Source organism: Microcebus murinus, chromosome X (genome assembly GCF_040939455.1).
Source record: "Microcebus murinus isolate Inina chromosome X, M.murinus_Inina_mat1.0, whole genome shotgun sequence".
Lineage (NCBI taxonomy): Eukaryota > Metazoa > Chordata > Mammalia > Primates > Cheirogaleidae > Microcebus > Microcebus murinus.
This window is the reverse complement of record NC_134136.1, coordinates 2,966,551-2,985,659: the sequence shown is the minus strand read 5'-3', so window position 1 is coordinate 2,985,659 and position 19,109 is coordinate 2,966,551. Positions and strand designations below refer to the sequence as shown.

The 19,109-nt window shown below is 42.9% G+C and overlaps 1 protein-coding gene across 3 annotated transcripts in view; it reads left to right on the top strand.

Moving 5' to 3' along the window:
- Window positions 1–744: 744 nt before the first annotated feature.
- Window positions 745–19,109, top strand: part of OPHN1 (oligophrenin 1) — a 287,434-nt gene continuing 269,069 nt past the window's right edge. The window contains exons 1-3 of one of the 3 annotated variants that reach the window (XM_075999258.1): window positions 746–1,000; window positions 1,398–1,462; window positions 1,587–1,744. In XM_075999258.1, the coding sequence (XP_075855373.1) occupies window positions 1,591–1,744 (154 nt within the window). In that variant the 5' untranslated portion in view covers window positions 746–1,000; window positions 1,398–1,462; window positions 1,587–1,590. Of the gene's footprint in view, window positions 1,463–1,586; window positions 1,745–19,109 lie in introns of all 3 variants that reach the window. The other 2 variants (XM_075999259.1, XM_012736270.3) reach the window with 2 other exon arrangements.

The window sequence follows — 19,109 nt, the reverse complement described above, 5'->3', positions numbered from 1 at the left end:
GCTTTTCTTGGCTTTTTTCACAGGGCAAGCTAATGTAAACACTTCTGCAAAATCAAAATGTATCTTTTTGCCCACGTACACACTATTTTTCAGTTTGTCAAGGCTCTAGCTACTCTTAATCTCAATGCAGCCACTTTCAAGAGCAGCCCCAGTTCTCCTACAATGGACAATGGACAAGAGGCTTCTTTGCTAAGCTGCAAGGCAATTTATAACATCCTCTTACATTTTCCACTTACATATGGAAAATCATATGCTTTAATCATCAGCCTATGCAATGATCTGGATTACAAAAACCAGCTGTGAGGTCCTATTCAGGAAAAAGTTAACTCCGGATTACAGCCTTCCTTTCTTTGGTGGAGAGTTCTGAGCTTAACACAGACTCTAGAGTCAGCCCTTTAGTTCGAAGGCCCATGGGAATCAGAGCGCTTAGGGCAGGAGAACTGCAAAAGGGAAGGGGAAAAAAAGTTGGTAGATCCCACGAAGGCTCGAAAGAAGGGAAGGAAAAAAAAATCCACAATCCAGCCGAATAATAGGAAGTGAGAGATAGCCTCCCACAATCTACTTCTACTGGGTTTTTGCTTCAGTTCCAGAAACTTCCCCCAGAGACTCCAGAGTCGCGCACCTGTCCCTCGGGTCTGCGCCCCGCCAGCGAGCCTGGGGCAGGCTGGGAATGCCGTTCTGGGAGAGCGGCCGCCCTGGCGGGGTGGTGGGGAGACGGCAGGGAGGAGTCATGGGGCGTGAAAACGGAAAGACTACATCTCCCAGGCCGCCACGCTTTTCAGATGGAGTCCTAGGGCGCTGACTGCTCCCCGGTTTCCGCAGGGAAGCGCCGGCTACCGCAGCTATTGTGCGTCGCGCTGTCGCCCTCCTCTTCCCGCTCCGGTGTCGATGGAGGAAGGCTACGCTTCATCGCCGCCTCGGCTTAACCCCTCCGGCGCCTAACAGGACCCGGGCCGGCTGCTGGGGACCAGGAAGAGCTCGCCGCAGCCGGCGGGCCCTGGTAAAGCAGCCCCGGGGTACAAGGAGAACAGTTGGGAAGGAGCCTGAGTACTGGGGCTTGGTGCTCCGGCTTCGCTGGGGCGGGGCGCGGGCGCCGGCTTTAAGAAGGGGGAGGGGACAGTGCAATCCGGGTTGCCCGCGGAGTTCGGCTAGCTCGGGAGCAAGAAGAGGCTGCTCCCTGCCCCGGCGCCCACCCGCCCCTACACCCTGGGCGGGCCGAAGGGTGACGTTTGCAAGTGCTCAGGAAGGATCCGGCCCGTCTCCGGGGGCGAGCCGGGCTGCAGCATCTGCTGCACATGGGGGCGGGGTGGGGGGCGATGCTTAGGGGGCACGCGGCTTGCTAGGCAGCGCCCCGCCGGGACCCGACTGCAATACTCTGCTCACCCTGTGCCCTGAAGCAAGCGCCCGGCCGCCTCTTCTGCGTACAGACGTGCCGCGCTCCCCAGGAGCCTCACCGGAACAGGTACCTGTCCTCCCAAGGGAGGGAAGCTAAGCGGGTCCTACGCTCAGTCCCTGCGGTTTACTTCTACTGTGCCACTGATGCTCTTGGTCTTTGTGTCTTTCCTCTCTTTCCCCTGCGCCATCAGAACCATGGGGCATCCCCCGCTGGAGTTCAGCGACTGCTACCTGGACAGTCCGGACTTCCGCGAGAGGCTCAAGTGTTATGAGCAGGAGCTGGAAAGGACCAATAAATTCATCAAAGACGTGATCAAAGATGGCAACGCGCTTATCAGCGCTATGAGAAGTAAGTGGAAGGCTTAGATGAGCTGTTTCCCGGAGCTAGTGGCTCTGGTCTTTAAGCTTTTCCACACTGCAGGGGGAAGGGAGGTTGCAGGGTGACTCCCAGCCTAGATCTCTGAGGCGAATGAGAGTGAGCACAGTAGAAGTGGAAAGTGGTGGATAGACCCAGAACTCTGGGCTTTTTCTCTAGTGGACTTGACTTTAAATGATCTGTAGCTTCACCAGGGACCCTCTTGCTCTATAATTGCCCTTACTTGACAGATCGTTGTTCGGAGGGGACAATCTGCCTGTACTGTCAGACATACTCAGCACCCTTGTCTGGGGCAAGGTGATATCTAAGCTAACCAAGTTGCTGCTAAAGAATTGGGAATTAAGGCCAGCAGCTTGAATAATGATTTTGTCTTGGCTTCTGGTTACTATAGATAAGTGTGGGGGCTATAAAAATTCACCATGACAAGTTATTTTCTAAGGAAAGCAGCTTTGCTCCAGCGATTTTTTTCTTTAACATACTGAGGTTGGTTTAGGCCAAGGTCAGTTTATGGATGGCTTCACATGCCACTGAATTCCGCTTGAGTGTGGAACAAAGATCTGCCTACTTCCTTGCATATTGAGCGTAGCCTCCAGAGAGTAAAATACAGGGCTGGGATTCGGGGCCAAGGGGCTGAAGAAACTTCACCTAGCTTGGCTTTTTCAGTGGTCACAGCTGACTCAGCTGTGGGACGCTCCCTGCCTCCCCCACTGTGTGTTGAGGTTTTATTTCTGCTGGTTGGCTCGAAGTAAAAGAAAGAATAATAAACATCTCCAATGAGAGTGCAGGCAGACCAACCCTTTGTGCCAAAGTATATACCCAGAATAATGGAGGGTAATGATGGGGTGGAGTGATAATTAATTTTTTCTCTGGCGGAAAGATGATTGTGAAAAATAAACTCAAAGTCACTGGCAAATATGTTCTATGTGCTTATAACTTTGTTTCCAGTGGATTTATCTCCAAAATACTGTGTGTAGGACCAGGGTGGGGACTTTCTTAGGCAGATGCAGTCAACCAAGAGCAGGGAGAAAGGCTTAGAAGGGGCAGCGTGATGGTAACTGCTACGAGACTGTGTTTCTTATGCAGCCCTTCTGATTTGTCCCTTGGAGTCTCCTTTCCCTGCACATGTTATCTGTCCACTTTTGATCAGGATATGTAAACTGACCAAGTGCCTGCAGGTCACTTGATTGAGTTTGATCATTGAGAGGTTAAGGATATGTAGGCTGTGTCACACAAATAGAAAGGTGAGGGTTCACTGAAAGTAAAAGGGGGAATGTTTGGGATTTTTTTGGTTTTGTTTACTTATTACAATAAACTGCTTGGTGCAGTGTCCACAGTCAAACCAAGCTCATCATAAGCCCTAGGAAGGAAATGGCTTTGTGAAGTGGATGGTGAGCTGAGAGTATGTGCTAAAAAATGACCAGCTGAGGCATATCAGAGAGATTAAGATTTGTATGAAAACATGAATGCAAGAAAACATTTGGGGGAAAGGCGAAATTGTAAGCAAGGGGCAGGTAGTGGTTTTTATTCTTTCCTTTTTTTCTAAGTCTAAAAATGGGAAGAATTAGCAATTGTGCAGGCTGAAACTTTTGCATATGGGCAAAAGATCCAAGAGATATTCTGACCCAGGGGCTCCTTGATACTTGTGGTTTTCTGTGTCTGAGTATACATAGAAAGCCAAAAATAGGACAGGTAGGAAACAAAACCCAGCAGCTAAACTGTGCTCCGTTTCTTTTCTGTCAGTTGCATGGATTCTAAAAAACTGACTAGCTAGAGGCAAAGGCTGGGTGTTTCCCACTGTCTTGACCACAGTAATGTTTATACTCCCACTCTGCTTCCTCACACTGCCAGCTGGGCGACTTTTTGAGAGTAGGTAGGGTGGAAGCAAAACAAAGGTATGCTCTTCCTTTGTATGGAGGAAGAAAGAAAAAAGAGTACTGGAATTGGAGTTAGAAGACCAGGCTTAGGGTCTTGGCTTCACTATATTGGGATCTGACACAAATTACTTACTGTAAAATCGAGGTAATTATACCCACCTCCCAGGGTTGTTGTAAGGCTCAAAGGAATTAATGGATCATGAAAGTGCTTTGTAAATGGAAATGACTAAACAATGTAAGTTTTTGATAATATATCTTCAGGTTACTAATATATCTGTTGATGAATATAATTTCCAGTAGGTTTCTGAAGGGAAATGCATAAGCAGAAGTAGTTGAAATCAGAGACTTTTTATTTTTGGCTGCAATCTTCTTGGAAAATGTCACTCCCTACGTTGGCATGTGTCAGCAATGCATTTTGTGTTCACGTGCGTGGATCTGTTTTGGTATTTGGAGTCTGGCATTAAAAGGCAGGAAGAATGATTGACACCTTTTTATTTAACTAATTAAATTGACCGTCAAATCAAGTAGCTAGGGTTTCTAGGAATCAATGCGACTTGACGTACTCTGCTGCAAAAATCAGCTGCAGTTTTTCTTAAAGTTGTTAACCCAGGCAGAACTTGATTTCTACATTTTATCCTGCTTGTGTCTGATTTTGTTCAAAGCTCTAGATAAGGCTTTAGTCGCAACTGCGTGTGATGATTAATTCATTAAATGTAGGTCCTGTTTGAATATTTAGATTTTCTTAGCTCTGTGCTCAGAGGTAATTGATGTTATGAATGATATTCACCATGTCTATCTCGGGGAAGTAGTTGATTTCCCCTCCTCCCCTGAAATGTGATCTATTTATAATTGTTAGAGTGCAAGATAATTATAATATAAACTAATGGAAAATAAAAACGCTATCACTGTGAAATATGACTATATTGCCTGCTTTTCTGTTTGTTCTTTGTTTCTATGGTGGTAGTTTTAGTCCCTGAGGTTGTTTTAATATTTGCTAAGAACTGAGGCTAGGCATTATTCAGAACAAGTGATATGGCCCGTGCTTATATCCCAAGGCAACGTGAGACACCCTGTAAGTGTTGTATGTAGTTCAGCGAACACATACCATTCATTCAATACATTCTTGTGCACATACTGTGTTCAAGCCATTGTTCTCAGAGCTGTCAGGCATACAGAATGAGTCACAGGTGGGTACTGCCCTCAAGAGGTTCCTAGGCAGACATGGGTAGGGGAAGACAAGATATGGGTAGAAATCACTGTCATATAAGGTAGTAGTTACAGATGAGAGCCATAAGAGTGGGACAGGTGGACATGATGGTATGCGACAGTAGAGGGACAATTCATTTCTCAGTTGAAGGACTAGGGAAAAGCAAAGGAATAAGTAGCTTTGGAGTTGGGAATTAATAACACTTACCACTTGCTTAGCTGTTCCTATGTGCCAGGCATTATATCTTGAAACAGTTTTATGAAGTAAGGATTATTTTTCCCAATCTATATAATGAGGAAACTGAAGTTTAGAGGAGCTAAGTAGCTTTCTCAACTAATAGGGCAAGAGGCTGAATTAGAACATAGACTTGACTCCAAAGGCCCTGCTTATTTTACTGCATGACGCTGTGTTCAGGACAGGGCATTTCATGTGGTAGGAATGATACAGAGAATGAAAAAGGACAGCAAATAAATCAACTCATTTGGGATATAGGCTATAGAAAGGGAGATTTGGGAAATGAGGTTGGAATGGAAGCTTGAGTCCTGACTGTTAAGGATTTTAGACTTCTCTCTGCAGGCAGGGAGTACTAAGAGAAGGTTTTTGTAGGAGGGTATAGTTTGAGCTGTGTTTCAGGGAGATTCATCTGAGAGTGATGTGTAAGGTGTTAGCAATCCCACATAAATATCTGTGACTTTTCAGCATTTAATGGGCAGCTTTAAATTTTCTTTGCTATAGCTCAGGGATTAGCAAACCTTTTCTGTAGAGGGCCATATAGTAAATAATTTAGGCTTTGAGGGCCATGCAGTCGTTGTGGCAACTACTCTGCCATTGTTGTAAGAAAGTGGCCATAAAGAATACATAAGTGAGAGTAGCTGTGTTCCAATAAAACTTTATTATTTATTGACATTGAATGTGAACTTCACATAATTTTCATGTCATGAAGTATTATTCTTCCTTTGACTTTTTTCAACCTTATAAAAATATAAAACCAATCTCAGCTTGGCTGGGGGAGAGGGGTATACAAAATTAGATGGCAGGCTGAATTTGTCTCACCAGCTACAGTTTGCAGACCTCTGGTGTAGCTAGTTAATCTAAAAGACCTAAATGGATTTTTATTGGTAAGGCAGTGAATGTAACTATTGGTGGAACATAATGCCATATTTCATATTTTTTAATCAGCTGGTTTTACTTTGGTATGCTAGTGATTATGCCTGCTCTGGACTCAGGGATCCTAGTCTGAAATGCTGTCAGAGGCTAAGGTGAAGACAGAAAAGGATGAAGCTGCTGGAAGTGGGTTAATAGAGCCAGAGTTATTGGGGTAAAATATGGCAGCGGGAGAATGATGGTATAATGGGGAAATATCCTGGATATGGTATAAGGATACCAGGTCATGGTACTTGTTCTGTCACTAATGGGATATGTGACTTTCATAAGTCATTTCACTGGGACCCCAGGGTCTGCGGCTTTACAAAATGGGACGCTAGTAGGGGATCTATAAACTCACTTTGAGCTCTAACATTCGGTGACTTATTATTTTTTGCATTGCATATCATAGTTTAGAAAGAAATGACTAACCCAGTTACAGTATGTTATTTTATGATTATATAAATTTTCATATTATTTTAGGGTATATGATAGTGTTTAATTAAATTAAAAATTCTAATAAAATTTTCAAATAGCCTTTCAAAACCAAGGATACCATGCTTTATATATATATCTGTATATATAAAACAGATGTCAGAAAAAAATTATATCTCTAAACCCACACACATACATGCACAACCACACATATGTAAGCTGTCTTGGACTAAAAAAACTTATGTTTTAAAAGAATCCAAAAGATGCATTCTGTACCAGTTGATAAAGTGGAAATAATACAATTCTATAGCTTTAATAATCTGGTCTTAAATTTTTTTTTAAAAAAGTGTCACTTTCTTACATTTCATACTTTTAAAGACAAGAGTTTTAGATGTTTACATTAAGGTCAATTTTTGAGTTGCCTTTTCAGCTCACATTTTGGCAACTGTGGCGCCTATCTGGCGAGTGATTGTTTTCTTGGATGAATGGCTTGGTTCCAACTCTGCCACTACTTAGGTGTATGACCTTGAGTAAGTATTTAGTTTTCTGAGCCTCAGTTTTCCATTTATAAAATTAGAGGTTTGGGGCCGGGCACGGTGGCTCACACATGTAATCCCAGCACTTTGGGACACTTAAGCAGAAACATCAATTGAGCCCAGGAGTTTGAGACCAGCCTGGGCAACATAGTGAGACCCCATCTCTAAAAATTAAAAATTAGCCTGGCGTGGTGGTGTGCACCTGTAGTCCCAGATACTCAGAAGGTTAAGGCAGGAGGATTGCTTGAGCCCAGGAGTTTGAGGTTGCTGTGAGCTATGATTGAGCTATGATTGCACTACTGTGCTCCAGCCTGGGTGACAGAGTGAGACCCTGTCTCTATAAACAAACAAACAAACAACAAAAAAAAGAGGTTTGGTCAGTAATCTTTAGGATTCCTTTTGGTTTTATTATTCTCTGTTTTCTGGTTACCACCATTTTACTCAAATAGTTGATTTGATTGTGTCATAAACTTCAGAGCCAATTCATCTTTGCTCTAGGAGAGTAGGTAAAGGAAAAATCCAAGTGATATGTTCAGCATGGATAGATGACTTGAATCTCGCTGGCCTATCTGATTATCTTCTCACTGAATGCTTCTTTGGATGTGTCAACCTTCAGTTCCATCCTGAATAGCTCTACAATGAGAGAGACCAAAGCTTTTAATCCCTTTGGGGTGGGTGTAGCGTGGTGGTGAGCAGGAAGGAGTTGATATAATGTACCTTCTTACTCAGCAGGTATCCTGTCATTATCCCAGTGATATTTAATCAGTGCCTTTGAGCACAGGGAGTTATTTTAGACCTTCTCCAGAATAACTGAGATCAGCGTAATGATTATGTTGTTTGGCACTGCTGTTCGTAGATGTGAAGCAGTGTCAAATGGAATTGATGGAGGTAATATACTGCCATGTTCATTGGAGGTCCTCAGAAGACCAGACTCTAAAATAGCTGGACTAGGGGTGCTCTGGGAACTAGGGTGGAAAAGTGAACCAAGCCAACCTTTCAGTGTGTCCATTTCTAAGAAACTATTTTTATTTAGGCGTGGGGGGTGGTGCTGGGTGGGGTAGGGAAGATTTTACCTTAACTTGTCCATTAAGAAAAGTTTTCTCATCAGACTTGAGTGATGAAGGAAATTTACTTTTCAGCTTCATTTTTATAGCTTTATTTTTTTTAAAAAAAAAACACACACAGCCAAACCTTTTGTTTAATCTGTCATCTGTTTCTCTAATCAGTTACTACAGAAATTTCCTAAAAGCCCATAAGGATCTGGAAAGATACACAGTTTTCCAGAGGAGTACTCTGGAAATCTTGAACTGATTTTATTTTCTAGTGAGGTGAGGGGCCCTCCTGCTGCTTTGCCCGGCTTATATCAAATGCTAAACCTTGGGCAACATAAAGGCAATTCAGTTTAAGTCCCTACTATGTGTCAGGCACTGTCCTGTCAATTGGAGAAACAATGGTGAATAAGGCTGCTGTATAAGCTCTGCCCTCTTGGAACATACATTAAATATCTAATTACCTATTTAAATAATTCATTACAATTGTGAGAAGACCCTTGAGGAGAAAGTTCAGGGTGTGATATATATTCTATCACATTTTACAAAGTACAGATTTGGGGAGGGAAAAAGGAGCTAGACCATGGGATGTGACTGTCTATTGGAAAGGAGAGTAAACTGAGGAGGAAGGCTTCCTAAGTCAAAGAGACCTGTTTTCCTATCTTGATAGTTGGTAATGAGCAAGATTCTTAGAGCAAACGGGATGCAGTGTATCTCATGGGATCTTTAAAGAAAATCTAAAGCACCTACTGCTTTATTCTTCTAAGTATATTAAAAATTGTTCTGGACAAATAACACATGAACATGGTACAAAATTCAAAAGATCCAAAAGGGCAAACCTTTTCCTTCCTTCTACATCCCAGTTTCCCAGTTCCCTACCCCAGGGGCAATGACTACTGTCAAGAGTTTTTCAATCCTTTAAAAAGACTTTATCCCCCAGTGATTCTTGAAACTTCTGCCTCCTTGGGAGTTCGACTATAGGCAAATTCTCAGCCACTCTGGGGCAAGATTTGTTTAAAATTGTATCTGGAGAGAATGTGGAGTGAAGACCTCTGAAAATCCACTCCTCCATAAAAGCAAAGGGACACTGGCAGAAATTGTCAAAATCAATTTTCTCAGAACTCTGGAAATTTACCAAAGGCTTACAACAATCTGAGGAGTGTTTATTGAAGAAAAGCTGCTGAATCTCTGTAGCAGCAGTGTTGCGGCATTTTAACTTACCCTGCCTTCCCTTCCCTTCTCCCCAACTTTGGGGTAGCCTTGAAAACCAGCAGCTTCATAACCAGGGCAGCTGTGAAAACCAGCAGCCTTGTGGCACCTGAAGGGGAAGACTGGGTCTGTGGCTCTGCATACCCAGAGCCTTGTGACTATTTAACCTGTCTTGCAGCTTCCTAGAAAAGCCCCATTCAGAGGGCTTCTCGTGACTTCACCGGATCTAGAGCTAGCTCAGTGGAAAAAGCTCTATCCCCAGGGTGTTTAACATCACAGCTGCCTGAGGCTTTGATGCAGCCTGGCCAAAAACACAAAAGGAAGAACTGAGGAATGAGGTGTTCATGGGGGGCTTTTTTTTTTTTTTTTTTTTTTGAGACAGAGTCTCGCTTTGTTGTCCAGGCTAGAGTGAGTGCCGTGTCGTCAGCCTAGCTCACAGCAACCTCCAACTCCTGGGCTCGAGTGATCCTCCTGCCTCAGCCTCCCAGGTAGCTGGGACTACAGGCATGCGCCACCATGCCCAGCTAATTTTTTATATATATATCAGTTGGCCAATTAATTTCTTTCTATTTATAGTAGAGACGGGGTCTCGCTCTTGCTCAGGCTGGTTTTGACCTTGAGCAATCCGCCCGCCTCGGCCTCCCAAGAGCTAGGATTACAGGCGTGAGCCACAGCGCCCGGCCTCATGGGGGGCTTTGAAACGCGCTGACATATTCCTGGAGACCTAGAAGGACACACACTTGCCCAGGGCTGTGCACATGCCCAGAAAAGACCTGAGAGTGCCTCAGTTTCTCACTTGTGGGTGAACCAGAGGCAGAGTTGTAAACTGCCTGGCTGAGTGTAGAAGGCATGCCCCAACGTGCACGCAGAGCCCTCAGCGAACAATCACTAATTGACCACTAAGCTAAGAGACTTCAGCGGCTACATACGGCAGGAATAGACATTACAGGATTAGTCCAAGAAAGATACTAAACAACCAAAGAGCTGCAACAACAACTAGAGGGCAGGATCTGATTTCCAGAAGTACTACATTATATTTCCTAAAATGTTTAATTTTCAACAACGAATTATCAGACACAAAAAGAATCAGAAAAGTATTGTCTGTATCAGGAAAAAAAACAATTAATAAAAGCTGTCCCTGATGGAGCCTAAATATTGGAGTTTAGATAAAAAGTTTAAATTAACTATTATAAATATTCAAAAACTAAAGGAAACCATGTCTAAAGGTTTAAAGCAGGAGTCCTCAAACTACGGCCTGTGGGCCACGTGAGGGTGTTTTTGCCCGTTTGTTTTTTTACTTCAAAACAAGATATGTGCGGTGTGCATAGGGATTTGTTCATAGTACTTTTAAACTATAGTCCAGCCCTCCAACGGTTTGAGGGACACTGAACTAGCCCCCCGTTTAAAAAACTTGAGGACCCCTCAAAGGAAAGCATGGGGACAGTCATCAAATAGACAATATAAATAAAGAGATAAAAATTATATATTGCTGATGGGAATGTACTATGGTACAGCTGATTTAGAAAGAAGTTTAGCAGTACTTCAAAATGGTTAAAAAAGTTGGGCACAGTGGCTCACACCTGTAATCCCATCACTTTGAGAGGCGGAGGCAGGAGGATTGCTTGAGGCCAGGAGTTTGAGACTAGCCTGGGCAACATAGCGTCCTTACAAAAACCCCATCTTTACAACAAATTTCAAAAATTAGCTAGATGTGGTGGCGCACACCTGTAGTCCCAGCTACTTGGGAGGCTGAGGCAGGAGGATCTCATTAGCTCAGGAGTTTGAGGTTGCTGTGAGCTAGGCTGACGCCACGCACTCTAGCTGGGGAGGGAGATCCTGTCTCAAAAAGAGAAAAAAGGTTAAACATGGAGTTACCCCATGATCCAGCAATTCTACTCCTTGCTATATATCCAAGAAAAATGAAAATATATGTTCACACAAAAACTTACACATGGAAGTTCATAGCAGAATTATTTGTAATGGCTGAAAAATAGAAACAATCTAAATGTCCATCAACTAAAAAATGAATAAAATGTGGAATATACATACAGTGGCATAGTCGTAGGCAATAAAAGGTAATGAAGTACTCACATATTGTACAAGAGGATGAACTTTGAAACCTTATAAGTGGAAAAAGCCAGTCATCAGACTATATATTGTTCATAATTCCTTTTATATGATACGTCCAGATAGGCAGACCTCTTAGAGAGAATACAAGGGTAGTGGTTGCCTAGGGCTGGAGGATCAGAATGTGTTGTGACTGCTAATAGGTAAGGGGTTTCTTGTTGGGGGTCATGAAAATTTTCTAAGATTAGAATCCAGTGCACAACTCCGTGAGTATACTAAAACCCACTTAATTGTACACATTAATGAGCGAATTTTGTGGTGTGTGAGTTATATCTCAGAGCTCTTTCAGAAAAACATTGTGCTTGGAGAAACAAAGGTATTTGTCTTACTTTGGCTCTTCCTTATAGAACATCAGACCTGGAGAGTTGTTTAGAAAGCTTCACATCTACTCCATTCGGTTTATATGCATGGAAAAGGAAATCAAGAGAGAATTACTCCTTCCGGGACCTAGATAGAGCTAGAGTCCAAATTGGGACCAGAATCAGAATTCCTGGTTTCCCATTCCAAGGTGCTTTCTGCACTGTACTCTGAAACAAGTACTTTGCATTCAAACTATCCTGATGTTCTTTATTGGGGCTGGGGTACTTTTGTTTGAAATGACCTAGTTGGCAGCAAAAGTCTGAGTTAATGGAAGGTTTCCTTTCATTCCCTCTCCTGCTCCCCATCACAGCTAGGATCACGTGGTTTCCCTGTTGAGCAATCTAGCCCCAATTTAATTAGGGCCTGGTTGTGTTTTCTTTCTCTTGTCATAGAAGAATGGCAATACATCTTGGTGTGACACCTGTCCTTCTTGTTTCCTGCCCCAAGAGCCTACACCAGCTGGTTGGGCAGTTCCCGAAGTCTCCCCTCTTAGCTCTGTCAACCTCTTATGGCAAACACTACTGCTTTTCACGTAGCGAGCAGTGTATATTGGGACAAGTGTGGTATTACTAACAGGTGACAAGGTCCTCCCCCCATATTATTTTTATCCTAAGGCAGCATGCAATTTCTCACAAGTGGCGGACAGTAAGTCCAGCACTACAGTACCATATTAGGAACTTCAAGGCGGAACTTTGCAAAAGGTTTTCATTGAGGACTTCCCAGAAGCAGGAGGGTCACACTTTAGCTTCCAACTCTTTCAAGAGCCAGGCTGTCATGGAAAAGCCTTTCCCTGTGATTGGAAAAATATGTATTATGCATGTGGCAGTTGACAGCTGGAGACTAATCCTGAATTCATCCATCCTGAATTCATTAGGTTAGTCTACGGCCACACCACCCTGAACGCGCCCGATCTCGTCTGAATTCATTAGGTTAGGGGAGGATGCTGGATAACAAGCCATAGAGGTGTTTTCTAGCTGCCCCTTACAACTTTTGTTTAGAAAAATAAAGTCACGGAGAGTTGTAAAGAGAATCCCTGACACTGTCATCACCATACTGAATTTCTCTTGCTCTCAAGCATGGGAAATGTTGATATTTGTTCCTGTTTGTTTGATTTGGAGAGGTTTGCTTTCTAGAATCCATGCTCAGCGTTTCAGGGATCATGGGGGTGATTGTTTGTAATGGTACTAACTGGGAAAGCAAGGGGTGCCAGTGTGCTAATTGGGTAACAGCTCGGCCAGGGATTGTATGGCCAAGCAAGCAGAATGGAAGGGGAGGGAAAAGCTGAGGCTTCTTGGCATTTTGTTCGCTTTTCCTTTGTCAAGAGCAGATGCTGTTTAACCATTTCCTTTTCTTTTTGACTAATGAGCAGTAGCTTGCTGGAAGTGGACTTAGAGTTCAAAGGCCCTTAAAAGAACATTTCATTTAATTCCTTCATACTTCAAACTAGGAAACTGAGGCCTAGGAGGGAATGTTCCTTGCCCAAGGACACAGAATCAGTACTGAACTCAATAATTGCTCCCACTTCTGGGCTCCGTGTGATGTCACTGTGCCTCATGAAAACAATTTCTACCCTTCATGAACCTCTCTTTGATTTGTTTTTTTTTGTTTTTTTTTTTTTGAGAATCACTTTCAGCTTGTGAAAGAAAAGAGTTGTTTTCTCTTCTGTGCCTCTTGCCAAGAATGTACCTCTAGTGTGGGCCTGAAGGCAGCCAAGCATTTTACAGACCTGCAGGAGTGGAGCAGGGGGAGTAGGGGAAGGTTCTGGGAGTCTGAAATCATGGCTGTTAGTTTTTCTGGTTGGCCTTTGCCTAGCAGAAGCTTGATAAAATAGACGATCAAGAGGCAGACCTTCTATAATAGACCTTTTCCCCAAATATGTGGAATTTAGAGAATCTATTAATATTTATGAATGAGGAAGAAGTAACTTTAATACAAATTGGGTTAGGTTTTAGGTATGGCGACATTTGTCCTGGGCAACAGCAAGGCTGGGATGTGTGAATATGATCTCACTAAGGCTGACTGAATTCCTGGATGTGGATATACACAGGTAGATATGGGTAGAAACTACCATTTGTCAAGCTTTTAGTATTTAACACACTTTAACGTACATTCTATGACTTAATCTGGGAAGGAAAGTGTTATTACCTCTGATTTATAGATGAGGAAACTAAGACTCATCTATACAGAACTTAAGTACTTCCCTAAGATTGCACAGCTAGTCGGTAGTAGGGCTAAGACTTAGATTTTCTGACTATTCTTTCCACTGTCCCCCATTGCTTTTATTCCCTTTAACAATGAAAGAGCATGTAAGTACTGTTCAGAAGAACAGATAGTTCAGAAAGTGGAGGTATGAAGAACAGATTCAGGGCCTTCTGCAGAAATGGGAGCAGGTGCTGGTGCACATATCCGTAGGAAGTGGCCATTAGAAAAGGTTTGAAAGCTGGAGAACAGCCACAGAGAAGTGGGGCACAGACAGGCCCGAGACACCTAAGCTTGTGGTAGGAGTTGGTAGGAGTTTCTGGCGTCATCAGCCAACTGTGACCAAGGTAGAGGTCGTTTTTTTTGTTGTTGTTGTTTTTTTGGTTTTTTTTTAAGACAGAGTCTCACTCTGTTGCCTGGGCTAAAGTGCTGTGGCATCAGCCTAGCTCACAGCAACCTCAAACTACTCCTGGGCTCAAGTGATCCTCCTGCCTCAGCCTCCCGAGTAGCTGGGACTACAGGCATGCGCCACCATGCACGGATAATTTCTTTCTATTTTTAGTAGAGATGGAGTCTGGCTCTTGCTCAGGCTGGTCTCGAACTCCTGACCTCAAGGGATCCTTTCACCGCGGCCTCCCAGAGTGCTAGGATTACAGGCGTGAGCCACTGTGCCTGGCCCAAGGTAGAGAGCTTTAAAGGAGAATTCCCATGTGGGTACTATTACAATATAATTGAAGTGTTTTATTGTTGTTCCCCCTGCTTAAAGCCTTTGATACATAACTATCTCTGTCTAACTTCATTTCATAGTAAGACAGGGATTTTTAGTCTCAAGCATTGTTCCTTGAGTAAAAATAAAGAAAAAAAAATAAAGGAGAATTCCCTGAAGCCAAGGGAGGTGGTTAAAAAAATTAGGGCAGCTTCATATGGGTGATGGGGAAAGAGATGACCCTAGGAGTTTTTTCATTGCATATTTAGGGTGGAAACAAGCCTAAAATTGTAAACTAGTTAATAAAGAAGAAAAATAGCATCATATTGCTTTTCTGTTCTAGAAGTTCCATGGATGGGGCAGATATCATTTAGTCCAAGTTATCTGTGAGTGTTGAGTTTGAGGACTGATACACATCTTGCTTGAAACCAATTTCATCCTTAGATGGAGTTGTGTGTTTGTATTGAAACTACACATAATGATGCTTCATAAAAATACTGACAGTATTAACATCCTTCTTAGTAGTTTTTTAGTTTACCAACAGTTTCACGTATGATCTTGATATTGATCTTTACAACCCTATGAGCAATCAGGCAGGGCACTGTTAGTGTTCTTATACAGGTGAAGTGACCAAGGGCAGTAAATAGCCCCCCTGTTTTACAGATGAGGAATTGAAGTTCAGAGAAGTTAAGTTACTCTCACAAAGTCACTCAGCTAATGTGTGGCAAGTTGGAATCCAAACTCAGATCTTCTGACTCCTAAGGGTGGTGGGGGTGGGTGGGAAATTTTCCACTACATTAGGGTATATTGTAGAAAGGGTGTCAGTGGTTATGCCTTGTTTGGGAAGTTTGTGTCTCCAGGCTTTCCTGTCTGGCCCCGTACCATCATTGTAGTTCCCATGCATCCTCCCCGGGCGGCCTGCTGCCTGTTGCCAGCTCCTTCTCCCTCTGGGACCTTGAGGAAGCCTATCAGAGGCCTGGCCTTACCGTGCCTTGTTTATACAATTGCCTTCCTAGCCAACTGTCCCTGCTCTGATAAATCACCTGCCACCCATCAAGTTGTAATTTCAAGTTTTTTGGACCCTCTTATGCCACGTGCTAGGCAACCCTTGTTAAAAGGGGCTCATAAATGCAGGTTTGCCTTGGTGAAATTTAGGTCTCCTCTTACCTTTAATCAGCTTCTGCTCCCCTGGTAAAATGGGGATAATTGGCCTGTTTTTAAGCAGAGCCCATTATAGAGATTTCCACTGCAACAGGCAATTTTGTGCTTGCCCATGTCTGGCGTTATTACCAAAGCTATTGCTATTGCTTCGTCAGGTCTAACAAGTCCAGCAAGATATGGCTTATTGAAGCATTGAATTGGCCACAGGGCAACGAGGTAATTGCTTGGCAAGTCTTCTCTCCAGGGAGAATTCTCTTTTTTGGTAGTGGTCTCGCCTTTAAGGAGTTAGCAGCCCCCTTTAGGGCTGGCTTTTCCAAAGTGTGAGAGTGGCACCCCCCAGCTTCCGTTCTGAAAGCTACTGGCCAATTGTGGCTCTGATGTTTCCACTGGGATACTGTCTGAGTTTCTGAACCAGGCAGGAGTTAATAACATGATGTTTAATAAAAAACATGTGTCATCCTGTTGGCACACCAGAGAAGGTAGCTGTAGTCTCTCCATTGAACCAGCAAAGATTTTTATTTTCTAATGGTGACAAGAAGAAGTAGAATGGATACCCACAGGCATTTTTTTTTACTTCCAAGTGTTTTGTAGCTTCTGCCTTTGAGAATAACTGATTAAGGAAAACTTTCTAGCTTTGTACCTTAGCTTTTTGCTCCCTCCCAGAAGTCCTAGACAGAAGGAAAAGGTGTCGCATGATTTCTCAAAGAGGTCTCTTTGCTCTGTTTTCAGGAAAGCAGGAGCCAGTATGTTATGGTTTGTGGCCAAATCCTGTCTACCACCTGATTTTGTAAATAGTGTCTGTTTTTGTAAATAACATTTTATTGGCACATAGCCACACTTGTTTGTTTATATATTGCTATGGCTGCTTTTGCAATCAAATGGCAGAGTGAAGTTGTTGCAACAGAGACAGAATAGCCCTCAAAGACTAAAATAGGCTGTGCAACATTAATTGGCTGTTGTTGGGTAGGGCAGGATGCTGAGTTCCTTGAGTGTTCCGTGGACCTTTTTGTTTGTGTCCAGCTTCACCTGGGTTTATGTAGAGCGAGATGCAAGGAAGTGGTTTTAGAAATGGCCTACTCCTTCATACGTAATGAAGGCTTGGAATCCAGGTGGTGCTACTAGGTGTTTTCCTGTTTGAATGGGCAAACTGTCCATCACCAGTAATGTGACCCTTAGGGCCTAGCCCAAGGCCTGACAATCTCAGTTATGATCCCCCAAAACTATCATCTGTCATCCAGGGGTTTTGCTTTTCCCAGTGGCCAATCAGAAACACATTGGTTCTCCGGTGCAGAGACAGGTTTTTTTTTTTTTTTGAGACAGAGTCTCACTCTGTTGCCTGAGCTAGAGTGCTGTGGCGTCAGCCTAGCTCACAGCAACCTCAAACTCCTGGGCTCAAGCGATCCTCCTGCCTCAGCCTCCCAAGTAGCTGGGACTACAGGCATGTGCCACCATGCCTGGCTAATTTTTGGGGTGTATATATATTGTTTTTTACTTGTCTGGCTAATTTCTTTCTATTTTTCAGTGGAGACTGGGTCTCACTCTTGCTCAGGCTGGTCTGGAACTGCTGTCCTGGAGAGTTCTTCCCACCTCAGCCTCCCAGAGAACAGTTTGTTTTTGATTGTTTGTCTTTTGGCATTTGGTCATGAACCCCTTTCCTCTTTCCTATTATAGGTAGTCGTTGGGATCTTTTACAAAGCCCTTGAATAGTTTGTATGTGTTTGTTGATTTCGAACTTTGAACCTGTATATTTAACCTTAAAGTGTATTGTACAGATAATATATAAGCAGTCTGTAGCTCTGCTGTCAGAGAAACCCAGGCTTTCTGATACGTTATTTGTCATAAGATAACATGGACCCTTTTCTCTCTTTGACAGATTTGGGAACTTCTGCTTCATTAAAGGGGCCAGCCAGACAGCAGTTCCCTTTATATTAATAGCTGACACTGATATAATATAACAGGTAGTGAAGGCTACAGAACGGGAACCACAGAACGCACCACAGGGCATATTGCCCAGTTAGGCTTTCCTCAGTGGGTCAGATAATATTTCACTGAGTTCTAAAGAAAAGAAATGTTATAAACAAGAGCACCTCTTAGCTTCCTTGGTTCTTATTTATTCCTTCTGATTGATTGGTATGATCTTGTTATTTTAGTGTGATTATTTCGGTATGATTTAATAGGGATTTTAAAAGTGCGGCTGCTATAAGAAGCAATCTCATTTTATTTATGGTACCTTTACTAAAATGGAGCAATCTGGCCTCTAAAACCTAGCTTTAGAGAATAATCAGAGGTTCCCTTGTGCAAGCAGGGCAAAGAGAATCAGAATTATGGTGTTAGAAGGGGTTCCGGGAGGTCATGGCGTCAGGCCCTCTGCTTTCCAGCCACCTGAATCAGCTAAGACAGCTGAGAGCTAGAGAAGGAATGGAGTCAGGTTGTCTTTTCGGGAGCATTAGAAACTAGTTTGTTAGGGGAAATGATAACTTTTGGACTCCAGGGCTTTAATTAAGTCTTCTTCTTCTTCTTCTTCTTCTTTTTTTTTTTTTTTAATTTTATGTACCTAAAGGACACTTGGGACTAAAGTGGTTAAAAACATAGTCTTGGTCGAAGTTAGGTTACTGAGTTTAGGTTTCAACATATTTTCTATCTAGGAAATTGAGCTAATCACTAAGTAATGGTAATAGCAAGGCTTAGCACAATGGCATTAAGTTGTGGGAATGAATGTTGGCTTTGGAGGCACACAGACCTGGGCTCAAATTCTCTGCCTGCTGTTGACTATCTGGGTGGCATTTGGCAAGCTATGGACTTCTTAAAGTCTCAGTTTCCTCAACTATACATGGAGACAGTAATACCAACCTTGGTCGTTTAGTATATAAATGAAACAACATATCTGAAAGTAATATACTCTTAATAAATATCAGGCTCTACTGTTTAAGTATATTTTTTAAAAAAACATGTCAATGCTGACACCATAAATAAACAAATGGTAGTATTTAATAACTTATTGGAGCTTAGATGTGGGTCATTCTTTGAGAATTCAAGAATACGCTTTATAAAGAGAAGAGCAAATGAATGTGAGCACATATTTCTTCCCGTCAGAAAGCCCTGCGGATGGATACTCCAGTGACAGTGAAGTAGGGACTGGTCAGAAAGCCTTTTCAGAGAGCATATAAAAGCAGCCTTACTCACCAAGAAGGTGTTGGTGTGCGTGGTCGTTTTTTGTAATAACCATTTGAGAAATGTGGTCGTTTTTTGTAATAACCATTTGAGAAATATTAGCATTGTTATCTGTAACGTCCTTGAGTGTGGTTGTCATATCTTCATTGTGGCTCTACTGG